The sequence below is a fragment of the Gekko japonicus genome, unplaced genomic scaffold (assembly GCF_001447785.1).
Source record: "Gekko japonicus isolate JY-2015 unplaced genomic scaffold, Gekko_japonicus_V1.1 scaffold329, whole genome shotgun sequence".
Classification (NCBI taxonomy): domain Eukaryota; kingdom Metazoa; phylum Chordata; class Lepidosauria; order Squamata; family Gekkonidae; genus Gekko; species Gekko japonicus.
In genome coordinates, this window is record NW_015159719.1 from 1200434 (window position 1) to 1215538 (window position 15105).

At 40.3% G+C, this 15105-nt stretch overlaps 1 protein-coding gene across 1 annotated transcript in view; it reads right to left on the reverse strand.

The window, feature by feature from the left end:
• Nucleotides 1-1826: 1826 nt before the first annotated feature.
• TLL1 (tolloid like 1) overlaps nucleotides 1827-15105 on the reverse strand; it is a 92939-nt gene continuing 79660 nt past the window's right edge. The window contains exons 16-21 of the mRNA XM_015419947.1: nucleotides 14660-14840; nucleotides 9007-9132; nucleotides 8368-8495; nucleotides 3131-3344; nucleotides 2576-2826; nucleotides 1827-1961 (exon numbers count right to left, since the gene is read on the reverse strand). Of these exons, the coding sequence (XP_015275433.1) occupies nucleotides 1827-1961; nucleotides 2576-2826; nucleotides 3131-3344; nucleotides 8368-8495; nucleotides 9007-9132; nucleotides 14660-14840 (1035 nt within the window). The remainder of the gene's footprint in view (nucleotides 1962-2575; nucleotides 2827-3130; nucleotides 3345-8367; nucleotides 8496-9006; nucleotides 9133-14659; nucleotides 14841-15105) is intronic.

A 15105-nucleotide genomic window follows, 5' to 3' on the forward strand; every position in this document is an offset into this window, starting at 1 on the left:
AACATAAACAGGCTGTTCATCTGAACAACAAAACCTACACATGCTTAGGTTTATTTTATTTTTTATAAAAACATTTATTAATGCCAGTGTATGGTCAGAGTAAGGAAACAAAAACTAAGCTGAGTAGCAACCAATGCCAAATGATATCAAAATATGTCTTTTAAATGAGCACAATATTTCATTAGCTCTCAGTTCATTATTGAAGTCCTCATTATCCGCTTATGAATCCTTTAAAGAAAGTTGCTACAGTCAATCCGGATTCTGGTAGAACTTGGCACATGAAGTACAATTTACCTGTCCATCCATACACAACACATCTCACTCTCTTAAAGCATTCACTCATACGTACTGACATGATGCATATACATTGTGGCTAAAGCCATGTATGGCCTAAAGCGCATACAGTAATCCATCCTAAACGTAACATGTTTCTACACTGGTAGCAAGTCTGCTGTATTTACAACTGATGGTCTTACTCTGTAGATGGGAATTTGCTTCAGGATCACTTTTGGAATACATGTTTAAAATGTTCAAGTTGTCAAGTTCTTTATCAAATCTGATGTATCTACAGGAAGATCCATTTGATCATGTGCAAGAATTCTAAGGCAATAGTAGTAGTTGTTCCACAGGGCTAGGGCTGCTGTTGCAACGATCTTTTTTCACATGCTCAGAAAGTCTCTTCCTTCTTAAGACGCAGCCAGGCATAGTGAGACATTCATGATCTGTAGGTTGTTGGCTCAAAGGTCTAAAACATCCTTTTGTTTTTAATTGTTCATGGAATAGCACCATAGAAATTGCCACCACAAAAGTCTTGTCTTCAGAAAATAATTTTTTCTCCTATCAACTGCCTGGTCTTTTGGAAGCCACTTTCACTTTTGTTTTTGACTAGTTTAAAATAAAAAAATAATATGCTCATTCACAAAAAAATTCAAGGAAATGCAGATTAGCAGCTCATTACTACTGAAATGAAATCTATAACTGGCGTTTTTGGATTATCCTGGTCCTGATCATTTCTTTTGCTTACTGGACAAGGGGCTGCAACAGTCATGCAAAGTGCCACTCCATGGTCTTATGACTCGCAGTGTAAAATTTAAGAGCTTGGCAGATACAGAGTCCTTTTGCAACAAGAAACCCAGTATATTCAGTCACAAACAGTGTCGATACTCTGGATGTAATAATAGTTATGATCAACACAAAAAGCTGCAGACATTCCAATATGTCACTCAGTCAAAACTTTCTAAAGGTCAAATGATTGCGTTGATGTAGTATTCCAGTTTTCATTACATTAAATATGTTAATGGGATAGAAGAATGATAAGAACGGAACAATCTCAGAAGATCTCTCTCATCTTGTACAAACTGTATCCTGAATATGCTGCAAAACAATGAGAGCATGAAAGATACACAAGACAGTACTTTGATTGCATGACTTGCAGAAGGTGGGCCTTTTCTCCCTCCTCCTGGACACCAGAAAATTGTCAAAAGGAAAAACAGTCTGTAGGGTCACTTCACCTGAATCTGAGTGGTTGGGTACACAGGCAACGGTGACTCTTGTCAAGCTGTGGTCAAAGCTCTCGTGGTCTCCCTTGAAGCATGTAATACCTCTTGGCCAGCTGTTTAGGAAAGCCACACATGGAGACCACACGTCATCACTAGAAGGTCTTTTCCTCTAAATTAGGAATAGTATTTAACAGTGAGATGCTTTTGGGTGCATGAGTTTTCCTTCAGTTCGCGTTTGCTGAGAATGTCAATTCTTAAAAAAAAACCCTCTTTATCCATAAAAATTTCTCTCTGTCTCTTTTTTAGAGTGAACTAAGGGATCTTGTGTTATTTTTTGGTGTGAACGTTATCTTGCCGTTTTATACTTCTGTATCGTATATGGAATCCTTTCTTGCTGATGGTATCATCGGTGTGAAAATGGAGTAGGATACTGTCACCTGCTGAGTAAGCTTCTTCAGGTGGCTGTAGAAACAAACAGCAAGTTTACAAAAATTGCTCTCAACAATTAACACAATGGGATGTATCCAACCAACTTTTATGCTGGTGAAAAAGGAAGCCAAATACCATCTGACCACCCAAAGAGGCTAAACTAGAGATCATGTGACCTGCATTTAAAAAGCCATGTGGCATGTGGGCTGTAAGTAGGGGGACTGGGAAAAACTGGGTGAAAAGGCTGTCTGGATTCACCCAAATGAGATGAGTTCTTATTGCTTTCTCAACTATCCAGTGAACACCGAAACATGTTCTACCATCTGCTACAGTGAAAAACTCATACACTTAACCTGATGATGACACCAAAGTTATCCTCTCAAAAAATGTTTTACATTTCTTTAAAGCCATGTTCAGAATATACACACAAATACATGAATGCATCCTTGTACTCTGTACTGCACTGCACAAAAGGGTTTTTAAAAAAGGCTGGGATATGATGTTTGTACATATGTGTTGGGAGTCTACTAAATGGTGAAAAGAAATAAACACTGCTTGATTTCTGCCTGTTCCTATTAGGCATCACAGGGATTACAGCCCCTGTATTCCGGAGTTCTAATAACGGCAACGATTAGAAGATTACGTACCCCCGATCCACAAAACCGACCAAGCCTCAGAGCAGATGTATCATAGCCATCAAAAAGTTCTAGGTAGTCATAACCACAGTCTGCCTCTTCTTCCACCTCAAAGGTTTGGAAAATTAATTCTATTCGATAGCCACGGTCCGTCACTATTAGCCACTCACAGTCCTCTTGAACTGGATAATTGTTATCACCAAACTGAGCATGAGAGTAAAGGTCTCTTGTCTTGCTGTCAGCTTTCAGACGACCACCACACTCTGTGCAGAGTGGAGAAGAAAAACAAAGATCTGATATAATTTCCATCATTATCACATAGTGTTTGCAACAGAAAATTAGACCTACCACTAGAGGTCAGTATAAACCACAAAAAGGACACTCAACCAGGCACTAATATATTTGTGACTTGAACAAACAAGATCAAGATACAGTCATTGGCTTTTTGGTGACATGCTTTTGAGTAACAATAATTACTCAGTCTGAACAACAAAGTATGCTTCCAGTGATGAGGCTCTATATTTAATTTTCATGTCATTAACAGAAATAAGGATATTATTTTCAGACCTGTAGTGTGTGTAGCTTGGAAGCCTTTTCTCTGTACTGAGGCATCAGAAATAAAGCGAAGGAACATTTTATTTCCCGTGGCAACAAGAGGATCCGGTATCTTGTTTCCACATAAACGGCCAAGAATTGGTGATTTTTCTGTTTCTCCATCAAATACCTCCAGATGGTCATAAGCACACTCTTGATGCTGTTCTATTTCAAACTCATTAAAAATCTGAAAAGTAACCACAACATGATTTACATAGATCATGTATGTCTAGCGCATCAGGACAATGTGGAAAAAACCACAAGTATTGATGGATCAGCACTAGGGATGGGCACAAACCTATTTACGAATGCTCGTTCAGAAGGGTTCGGGAGACTGGTTCATCACATGAAGCGGCCACAAGCCTCCATGCTTTCATAGAGGTTTGAGGGCGGGTTCAGAAATGAGCTCCGAAGGCATTTAAATGCTGTTGGGGCCCATCACTGGCCTGTGGCCAGACACAAATGAACTCTGAAGGCATTTAAATGCCTTTGGACCCACCTCCAAGTCGGGTTGGCCCAACTCACTCTTGGAGCTCAGTCGAGTTGGGCAGCCCGACTTGACTGAGCTCTGAGAGTGAGCTCTGAAGGCTTTTATAGGCCTTATATGCCCCTATATTGGCAGGCCCCACCCGGAAGTTGGCTTTGAAGGCCTATAAAAGCCTTCAGAGCTCACTATGAGAACTCGGTCGACTTGACTATCTCCAGGAGTGAACTCCAAAGGCCTTTAAAGGCCTTCAGACCTCACTCTTGGAGTTCAGTTGGCCGGCCTGACCCAGAGGTGGGCTCCAAAGGCATTTAAATGCCTTTGGAGCGCAATCAGGTTGGGGAAGTGGGCTCAGACAGCATTTAAATGCCTTCAGGGCTCACTTCTGGTTGGGGGGCCCACGAAATTCCAAAGCACAAACTGGTTTGTTCAATGAAGAACTTTGTGAAAGTTTGTGGTTCATGAAAACCCCGAAAGCATGAACCTCCACGAACCTCAATTTTTCCAGTTTGTGCCAATCCCTAATCAGCACACTAAAGGATGGGGGGGAAGAGAGGTGAGGCTTCTAAACACTGAGAAGAAGCTGAGCTCCTGTGACACTGCTAACACCTCAGATGCTCACCACGGTCCCTTGTCCAGAAAGCTAGCCCACCAGGCTAAGCAAAAATCGCCTGCTCTGTCACTGTTTACCCTACATGCAAGGGGTTGTCTATTCCTGCTCTCGAGTATGAATTGGTGCCTAATTTTTCTTTTAAATATTTCTGAGCTGTGAATTACTCGTTGGCTGTGGAAGTGATGACAAAACAACAAAGATCGTGTATATAATTCACTCCACAGTGTTCCTATGCACTCTCCATGTCTTACAAGGAAACTTTTGCAATGGAAACCAAAGAGTGGCAGCCCTTGAGTAGATTGCTCTCTCAGTGATTTCAAGAGCTGCCAGTTTATGTGTTCACACTAAAGGGATCAAGGCTTTTATTCCCCATAACTATCCATGGCAGAAGGAAACAAATCTGGAAAATATCAATGTTCCACTGAATTCATTCTTCTAATTCGCAGGATCATCTCATGTTTCTCGGAACATGTGGAATACACTAAATGGGGAATGAAGGCTTCTGGAACAGCTGTGAGCTATATTGTGAGTTTATTTACTTTCCACATCAACTTTATAAAGATGGAAGATATTTTTACTAAAATGTTGCATGCTCATTCCCACTCCATCCAATATGTATGAGCTTACCAAAATGAATAATTATGTGTGTGAAAAATGAACCCTACTTTACAAATGCTACACAAAACAAGTTCTATGACTACAGTTATACAGCTATTTAAGGAAGCTCAGCTAAATAAAAGCACAACTATTGGACAAAGCTGTGCTTAAAAACAAGATGTGAAAATAAAAGAAGGAAAAAATACTGACCAAGAGATAAAGGTAGAAACTGCAAATTTTACTCTTTTCCCCATTGGACTAGTCCCTCAATCAATATTATTAGTATGAATGACCCTTTGATGTGATCTGTTAGGGAGATGGGCAGCACTCTTGAAAATCATTTATAAGTATAGATTTTAGAGTGAGGTAACCACTGAACACAGTTATAATATTAACAAAACAGAGTCTAAAGATGGGAGTTTTAAACAGAAATCCTGATCTATTCATTTGTTTGGGGCAACTGGAAGTTACCTCCAAAAAAATGGGTAAGAAAGATCTGTTCAAAAATGATCTCTCTCTCTCTCTCTCTCTCTCTCTCTCTCTCTCTCACTCACTCACTCACTCACTCTCACACACACACTGTTCTGACTTAAGCCTGGCTTACAAAAAAGGCACAAGTTGATTCCCCAGTGATTTATCCTTGTTCCTTCCTGTCCTAACTGAAGCCTGATATAAATGTGATCCTGGTAAGACAAAGAATGTTCATGTGCAAAACAGCTAAGTATGCTTGGCCTGCATGCCAGAGATGTGTGTCCCTCAGGGATATTGTGCTGATGTCCTGCACATAGGTACTTTGCATAGAGTACCGCGTAGCTTTAATGAGACACTGAGCAAAGTTGTATGGGGCAGCTCTTTTGCACTTTTAAAATTGGGCCAAGACACCAGTCAGAAAAAGGGGAGGATTCCCACAAACTTGATGACAAAAGCAATCTGAAAGTATAAAGAGGAAATATGCAAAAGGAACTAAACCAGACAAGAGAGTCAAATGCCACTGCAAAAAACAGCCTTACAATAAAGCAGCTCTAATCTACTGAATCTCTCATGGCGGACAGCCAAGGTACAAAGTGATGCCACTTGATATTAACAGCTGTCCTCGAGGAGCTGCATGTAGCTCAAGTGCTGATGTTTTGGCAGTGGAAAAAGACTCATCGGAAGAAGCATAACATGCTGCAAGCTGAAACCCTGATAACTTTCCCCAATTTATTTTGGGTTTTTTTAGGGAGATTAGCCATCGTTAATAATAGAAGCAGCTGGACAGCAATCCCAGTTGCTACTCATAAACATTTTTCAAGTATACTGTTTTCATTTAGCCTGGTATGGCTTTATTTTGCCCCCAGGCAATCTCATGGGCATATTAAAAACTTAGGAGGTGGTTAAACACAGGATTGAATCCACTGAAATGGAAAATTAGACTCCACCGTACAGAAGAGAAATTTCTATTGTTTGGGGGTTTAAATTTGATAGTGAATTTGCTTTTCTCAAGGTACATTATACGACATTGTGCTGACTGTAATCACTGAAGGTCATTCTAAGATACTCTCATACTGGCTGAATTGCATGTTTGATTTAGGAACATAGAGACTGATATTATAATGTTTAAAAGCATTTTTAAAGCATCAGCCTATATCTAATAGTGAAGCTCTGTATGTTATGCCAATAAAGGTCAATTGATTTATTGATAATAGTGAACCATGATAAATCTTTAGATACTTAAATCTGGTGACTGGTGCAACAAATCTTTCTACAAACCTAAAAAAGGCTCAAGGTCTGAAGGAAAATGTGAAATCTAAAAAAAATAAAATTAAAATACATTGGAGAGTTTAAAAGCCCAAAAATGAGAAAAGGAGTGCCTGTAGCTTTAAAAAACAGATTCTCTCGGTGGCTGTTGCCAGGCAACCACAGGGTTTTGTAAGTAAACAGGCAGGTGAAGGGGGCATGGCTCTTTCCAGGCCTATTTTGGTCTTTGAGGGAGGATTCATTGGGGCCAGGACTAGGGTTGCCAGCTTTAGGTTGGAAATTCCTGGAGATTTTGTGATGAAATCTGAGGGGTGCAGGGTTTGGGGAGCGGAGAGGCCTCAGCATGGTATAAGGCCACAGACCCCCCCCTCCAAAGCAGCCATTCTCCAGGAAAACAGATCTCTGTTGTCTGGAGTTCAGTTGTAATTTGGGGGGCTCTCCAGGTCCCACCTTGAGGCTGGCAACCCTAGGGCTGGCAGCAAACTCTGGGTGACTTGATACCACCTGACTTGCATGACTCGATTAGGCCTGGCTGCTTGCTACCAGTGTTCCCTCAAAGCTGAGTTAGTGTGAGCTAGCTTACAGTTTTTTTAGCCTCTGGCTCACACATTTTTGTCTTCGCTCAGGAAGGATGGCTCCAGAGCAAACTAATTTATGCAGTAGCCAAATCGCTCGCTCACAACTTTAATGCCAGTAGCTCACAAAGTAGAATTTTTACTCACATGACTCTGCAGCTTAGAGAGAGCATTGCTTGCTACTGTTCAACAGCACTCTACGAAAGCCAATGTGGTGTAGTGGTTAGCTTCTGAGAAGAGTCTGTGAAATCCAAGTTCAGATCCCCATCTTGCTGTGGAAGTTGACTGGATCATTTTGAACCAGTCACATACTTTCAGCCTAATCTACCTCACTGGGAGAGAATAACGTAAGCTGCTTTGGTCCCCACTGTGGAGAAATATCATCGTTTTCCTAGGTAGAAGGTTCAGGGAAGGAGGCAATGGAAAGCCGAAGACAGAGGGTAGGTTGCCTGTTGGGTGGGAAGGAGACAGTGTTGCCATCTCCAGGTTGGGAAATTCCTGGATATCTGAGGGGTTGCACATGGAGGAGGTGGAGCTTGAGGGGAAGGACCTCAGACAGGTACAATGCCACAGACTCAACCCTCCAAAGCAGCCATTTCCTGCAAGGCAACTAGCGTTGACAACCTCCATGTGAGGGCTGAAAATTTACAGATGACAAAGATCAGTTCCTCTGGAGAAAATGGCTGCTTTGGAGAATGGACTCTATGGCATTAATCCCTGCTGAGGTTGCTTCCCCCCCCCAAAAAAAAATTCACCCTCTCAAGGCTTAAAATCTCCAGGAATTTTCCAATCTGGAGCTGGCAACCCTAATGGGAACTGATCTCCGTAGTTGAAAGATCCATCGTGATTCTTGGAGAGCTGCTGCCATCACTGCTGCTGGGGGGGGGGGGGAGCGGGACACAAGTGGGGGCTGCTGGAAGAGTGATGGGCCAGAAAGAGAAACAGTGATGGGGCAGAAACAGAAAGTGACAGGTATGGTGGAGAGAGTAAGAGAACGGGTGGCGGGAGAAAGACTGAGACACAGAAAAGTAGGCGGAGAGAGGAGGAAGCAAAGGTATGGGGAATGGGAAAGCCGCTCCCTCAAGTTTCTTGTGGGTCCCCACATATATTTTACTGTTTGCTGTGTGCCCCCACCACAATTCATTAGATAATCTCCTGAGACCAGCCGCAGAGGACATTCCCTAATAATATTTAAGTTACTTACTATTTTGACTCTGTGTCCTGGAGTGGCACTGATTTCCCATGTACATTCCTTCCTACTTGGGTACTTGTCCGGCCAGTTAGGGCTTGTGATAATTCCACTTGGACTATGGATCCTCTGTTCACACTCAGCTGCACCAATAATTGATAGATAGCATCAGTCTGGATGAAAATGTATATCAAGCAAGCTATTTTCTTGCTGTTCTATTGAAAGGTTGTCCAGCAGCTAATTCAGGGCTAATCACCATTTTGGTCTTCACTGTTCTGATAATCAGTGATGAAAAACTGATTACAATGGACAGTAGGCAGTAATCCATTGTGCTAGTGTTATGCTTGGCAATTACTCTTATGAATATTTGTACTATGGATCACATAAAACCCTCCCATATCAATAATACATCTTACAAGTGCATATGCACATCTACGGGCTTATAGTACAATCCAAAGCATGCTTTCCTGGGAGTAAGCCCCACTGAATAGACCCAAGCAGGATTCTCCGTAGACCTGTTTAGGATTGCTCTCTTACACTATAAATAGGCCTTTTAAATCAAAGAGCGTAGAAGGGTTTCACTTTGCTTAGGACTGTGCTGCCAGACCTGCACCCATTCCAAGAGCACTGCTTTAACATACCACCACTTTTTACCTTCTTTGCAGTCATGTTTGTTTTCATGTAGCACAAATCCATTGCGACATTGACACATATAGCTTCCGACAGTGTTGATGCATTCATGCTGGCAGCCACCGTTGTCCTTAGAACATTCGTCCTTGTCTAAAAGACACGTGACACTTTTATTATGAACTGCATTATCTACTCCCAGGACTCAGAAAGAGGCATGGAAGTGTTTCGTTACGTTCATGTCCAGAAGCAGGGAAAACTAAGGCACTCACTTTATCCTTTTCAGCATAACAACATAATTGTACCTTAATGACACCCATTCATTGTTTAGCATGCAACCTTGCAAAATGGCAGAGTGCCAGGGAGTTTATTACTCAAGGAAACAAAAAAAAAGTCAGCATAGTAAATCACTGCCAAAAGTTAATTCTGAAACTAATTTTTTTTGCTTTCAACAATGTTTCCCCAGCAGTTCAGAGTGTTGCAAAGATCTGCACCACTCCTGCACAGTTTGTGACCCAATCAAACACAGCTCAGCTGCCAAGTGCTTGACAAGCCCCTCCCCTATTCTTGCAGCCCCAAAAAGTCAGCAAAAGCCATACATGCACTGATGGGCTCCATTCGGCTTTATGGGTCACAAGTTGTGCAGGTTTGAGCAGATACACAATAATTTAGGCCTATCAAGGTTTCAAGTGCAGCACATGCTGGTATTTTAACCACATCCCTACACACACACACACACACACACACATTATACTTTCATAGGGCCTCCCTTTCCCTCAAGACCTTGATGAATATGATTTGAGCATAACAAATCTGGATGTAGCAAGGCACACTGAAAAGGAAAGTGTATTATTCAAGTAGCACGTAGAAGAAATAGATGTTATGTATGGCAATAAAAGATAACACGTCACAGGCAGTCCAGTTTACTGAATAATAATCCTCTAAAAGAGCTTTTAGTGTGTTAAATACAAAGCAGGGTGAGGGTTGGAGTAATGTGAGCAGTGTTCCCTCTAAGCTGAGTTAGCGCGAGCTAGCTCACAGTTTTTTAGCCTCCGGCTCACACATTTTTGCCTCCGCTCAGGAAGGATGGCTCCAGAGCAAACTAATTTATGCAGCAGCCAAATCACCTGCTCACAGCTTTAATCCCAGTTGCTCACAATGTAGAATTTTTGCTCACAGGACTCCATAGCTTAAAGTGAGCATTGAGTGAGCTGTACTAAATTTACTCCAAATTCATTTGTGAGGAGAAAAACCTGACTAAACTGGCAGGCGGTCATTCTAGGCAAGAGGCATCAGCTGCTATCTTTAGGTGGGGCTGATCCATTCAATCAAAACTGGCCAGATTTATTCCTCACATAATGTCACACAAATTATGTGTAAAGCTTTGTTAATTCAACAAGAGCTATTTCTTAACGAGATTACCATGCAGTGGTTTCGCATCACGTAGCATTTGTTTCTTGCAACTGATCTCACATGCAGTAGGTTGGATTCAAAGTACTGGGAATTTTCTGCTTTCGTGATGCTGCTGCAGTCTAATCTCCCCCTTCCTACCATACCTCCATGAACAGCAATGGGTGTCATATTGGAGTCCACTCTAGGAGACATTGATGGAAATCTCCCCTTCCCTCACTATTAGAAGTACAATTCTGCTAGTAGAAAATGAGCTTTGGATCCTTCCCATTATATGAGGTAAGAATCACAAGACTGAGAAACCTGAAGAAGAACACTTCAGCCTTCCAAGACATTCAATGGATGACCTCAAAATAGCTGTTTTATTTCAAAGAAACGTCAGGAATGATTAGAAAGGGAAACTGCAGAATTACAAATTATTACAACACTCAGAACAATGGAACCCCCATAACTTAACAGGAATATTGGTTTCTTATCTCACTACATATGCAAACCTCATTCAGTCCTTACATCTGTATTCCCACTAATCCCCCAGAAGGGCTATGCATCCTCTTTATTTTATTTCTTATTTGGAATAGTAGAATAGAATAGTAGATTGTAATGTAATATAATGAATAATGGAATGGAATGTATTTTGAATGGTAGACTGGAATGTATTTCTCTAGTCTAGGGACAGAGGAGATACACCGCACAGCCAATTGCCCCGCCTCTAAGAAGACAATGCTGTAAGGTCGCCTCCATGCTTGAGGGGAGATGGATGCAGCATAATGGCAGGGTCTCAGTTAATTACTCTCAGCATTCCACAATTAAGAAGGATACATCTGCCCATCAATCTCTACTTCTGACATATTTGTTTCCTTCACTATGTTTCCCCTCGGAATTAAACCCAAACCAAATGGTAACCATATAAACTAAACTTGTTTTTCCAGTTTTGTCCTTGCATCTGTCAAACAACTTTATTCTGCTGTATGCTAATTTGCTGCTCACCATCTACCTATATGTATGAACTGGCAGCTTCCATTTCAGTATATCTGAAGAAGTGTATATTCACACAAAAGCTTATACTTTGAATAAGACTTTGTTGGTCTTAAAGGCGCCACTGGATTCAAACTTTGTTTTGTTAAAAGGAAGTCTCACTACTAGCCTTTCCTGCACTTGTCTTTCTGGGTTGGAACCTGTGGAAATTTCTGCTAATAGAAGGAATGGATTTTTTTACGAATTTTCCCTTTCCCACTGCTCAGGCCTCCAACGTTACCCTCATGCAGTGTCTAGGCCCTGTCCATCAGAAACAGCATTCCCGGGGCCATTTTGGATTGCAGTTGGAGAGGCAAAGTGAGGGAAATCCACTCTGCTGACAGAAATCCATTCCATCAGTGGAAAAGACCAATGGGGACCCTAGCCTCTATTTCATTATTTACAGGAAAATACTGTAAAATAACAAGTAGATACATAAAATGTACAAGGATTTCTCATCTCCATCTACAAAGGGATGGCATAATCTCATATTTTTACTGGCGTCACTCTGCAATAGAGAAACTAAAAGGCTGTAGTTTGATAAGAATTTCTACTAGTCAAATACATATTTTGTTCCCAGGTAGACTACAAGTCTGTTTGCAAGTTGTCTGCTATTTCAGGAGATATCCAAACATGTCCATGAAAATAACCATTTATTTGCACAATAAATCCATTATAAATATAGTATTAATTCTCATGGTGATTTTGATGAGGAAAGAGAGGTCCAAAGAGCTTCTTTTCAGAGGAAAGTCTAAAAAGCCTAAGCGCATGCATAGGAGTAGTCCATGCAGTTCTAAAACCCACAGTGTCTAGTAGAGTGATGACGATAATAGCAACTTTCACTAATAAGATTTTAAGGAAATATACACCAAAAGAATGACTCTGTATAAGGGGAAAGTATGAAAAACATGGTGATTCCCCAGAAATAGGGGCAGCTGAGGCATATGATGAATGGAAATGAAAAACTCTCTGTTTCAGCTCTTGGAAAGAAACAGGCAAATAACAGAAAATGGCTCAGGGAACAGAGAACTGTTAAGCATTTCTCCTCCTCAAAGCAAATAGTTTACATAATGGCTTCTCTGTTCCACCCCAAATATCTGAAACAGAACATTTATATATGCATGTACAGTCAAATAAACACATACAACTCAACCCTGATTAATTTAAATAACTTAAGGTTTATCCAAAGGAGCCTTTAATGACCACGTCATCACTCAGGGTTGTGCAACAATCACAGAAGTGAAACTACAACAGAGTTTGGCACTGGCAGAGAGTTCTGCAATAGAGATTTTATCTACATTTTTATAAACAAGTGTAGACTTTCCATCGTGTGCATTTCAGACTCAAAATCTTAGGAAAAAATTAGTGTAGATTAGTTAGAGAAACAAATGTTTTGCTGAGTCAATGCAAAACATTTGTTGCGCTCCCAGATGGAAATCAGTCTCCACTTCTGAATGGATACTTTGTGTATTTTTTCTGTCAATACTCATAACAAAGAAAGATCCATTCTCTCTCAACAATATGTTAGAGTTTAACCATTCACAGGACATATGGTCGTACCTCTGATACCCTCAGAGACCGACAGTCTGTGAATTATACGTACTCGGCCAGATGGAGCAACCTGTATCAAGTCCTTGCATGATTCAAAAACAAAAATTTTCTCTTTGCAGGCAGCTCGTTTGTCTGTGGGGAAAAAAATGTACCAGGATGGCACCAAACATGAGTGACTACTCCAATATCAATCTGCTTATGGGTTGCTTTTCACATGTTCATTGTAATAATCATATTACTTCCCCTGCACCCATCTCCTCTGCCAATACACAATAACATAGGATAACAAGAAAATCAAATCCTTTTCACTATGGAACAAAACCAATGCCCTCTCTTAGTCATCCTGGAACGTATGACCCCAATATAAATAATGCAAAATTATACTCAGACCTGAGCATGGAGTATTGAAAATAATATACTGCAGTTGGAAATCCAAGCTCCAATACTTTATTTTCAACATATCAGTAAGAGAATTGTTAATAAAATAATTATATAATCTTTGAATATAAAATCATTACGTCTGGTGCCCTAATGCTACCATGAAGAACGCACCATGTGGTGGCTTGAAAGCCTACTGTCTTCAGAACTCACTGCCTCACATCTAACAAGTTTCTTAGCATACAGATTGGGTTGCCTGATTGATTTTACCAAATCGAAACTCAATCATTTTCTGGATTTTGAAGTTATTGCTAAGACCCAGCATTATCAAGAATATATTCTGCATACAAAATTTGGAAGGAAAGGAGCAAAACCCACCAAATGTATGAAGGCTTGCCTAGATTCCCGACTTGCCCCTGCCTGGTGGAATGAGCTCCTGAGTGAGATCAGGGCCCTGCAGGATTTATTACAATTCCGCAGAGCCTGCAAGACGGAGCTCTTCCACCGGGATTTCGGTTGAGGCAACAGGTGTCCCCCTCCTTGGGTTGCCCCCCACTTATAACTTGGGTCAGCCCCCATTTACAGCTTGGGTTGGCCCCTATTTACTGTACTATCCACCACTGAGGTACCTGGCTTTTTACTAGAGTTGTATGTTTTACATGTTTTAACGTGGTTTTAATTGTACTGAATTTTATATTGCTGTATTGTATTTATACTGTTGGAACCCACATTAACCTTTTCCAGGAACTGTAAGTAAGGCATCATTTTAGGAATGCTGACTGAGACATAAAATCAGATTTCTCTTGGATTAAAGGCACCTATAGTAGCTACATCTGGAAGCAGAGATAAATACTAAGGAAAAAAGGTACGTATTGTCTTTCACTGGACTCTTGTGATGCAACTCTAATTTTTTCAATTCCTTTTATGCTGTAGGAACACACTTTCTTTACATGAACAAACTTTAGAAAACCAAAATAGGTTTATAGAAAATAACTAAACATGAAGTGTACAGCTGAGGGGAGAGAAAAAAATCTTAAATTAACACATATTTTAATTAAAACAAAACCAACATTACCTTGAAGATAAATGATGTACTAGGAACATTTTGTATAGCACTCCCATGACAATCACCCGATCTGCATACATCTTAAAATTACTATTTATTTATTTGAATATGAAACTGAGACAGGAAATGTTACAGGAAAGGCCACTCATCTTCACCAGAACAAAGGAATAACAATTGTAAACTAAAATCCTCATTGGATAAAATATGCTGAAAAGAACAAAGCATTTATACGCACAATGCAACCCAACTTTGTTTTGATACCTGAAAAGAAGTGGGCCTTGAAACCTTTTTTTGAAACTGTGTTATCAGATTTGAATTCAATTCTCATGTTGTTGTATTGTGATGTAACAATTTCAGGCACTTCTGTACCACAAAATTTTCCATGCAGTTTGGAATCAGAAGAAAGGCCACTGCGGATTTCTACATAATCATATTTGCAAACCTGAGAAATGAAAGATCCAGTATTATTCAAATAATAGTCACCATCAATCATTTCTGTTTGTCTAAAATCTCATGATTTTTAGTTCATACTTAATATATTGAATAAATTAGACACCTCTCTCACTTCTTTATGGGTTTTATTTATTTTTTAATCTATGAACATTATGTGTATTAGGGATGTCACCTAGATCTGTGATTTTCTACTCGCAAAATAAATATTGCATATTTCCTGTGGTAAATGATTATCTTCAACAGGCACAAAAGTT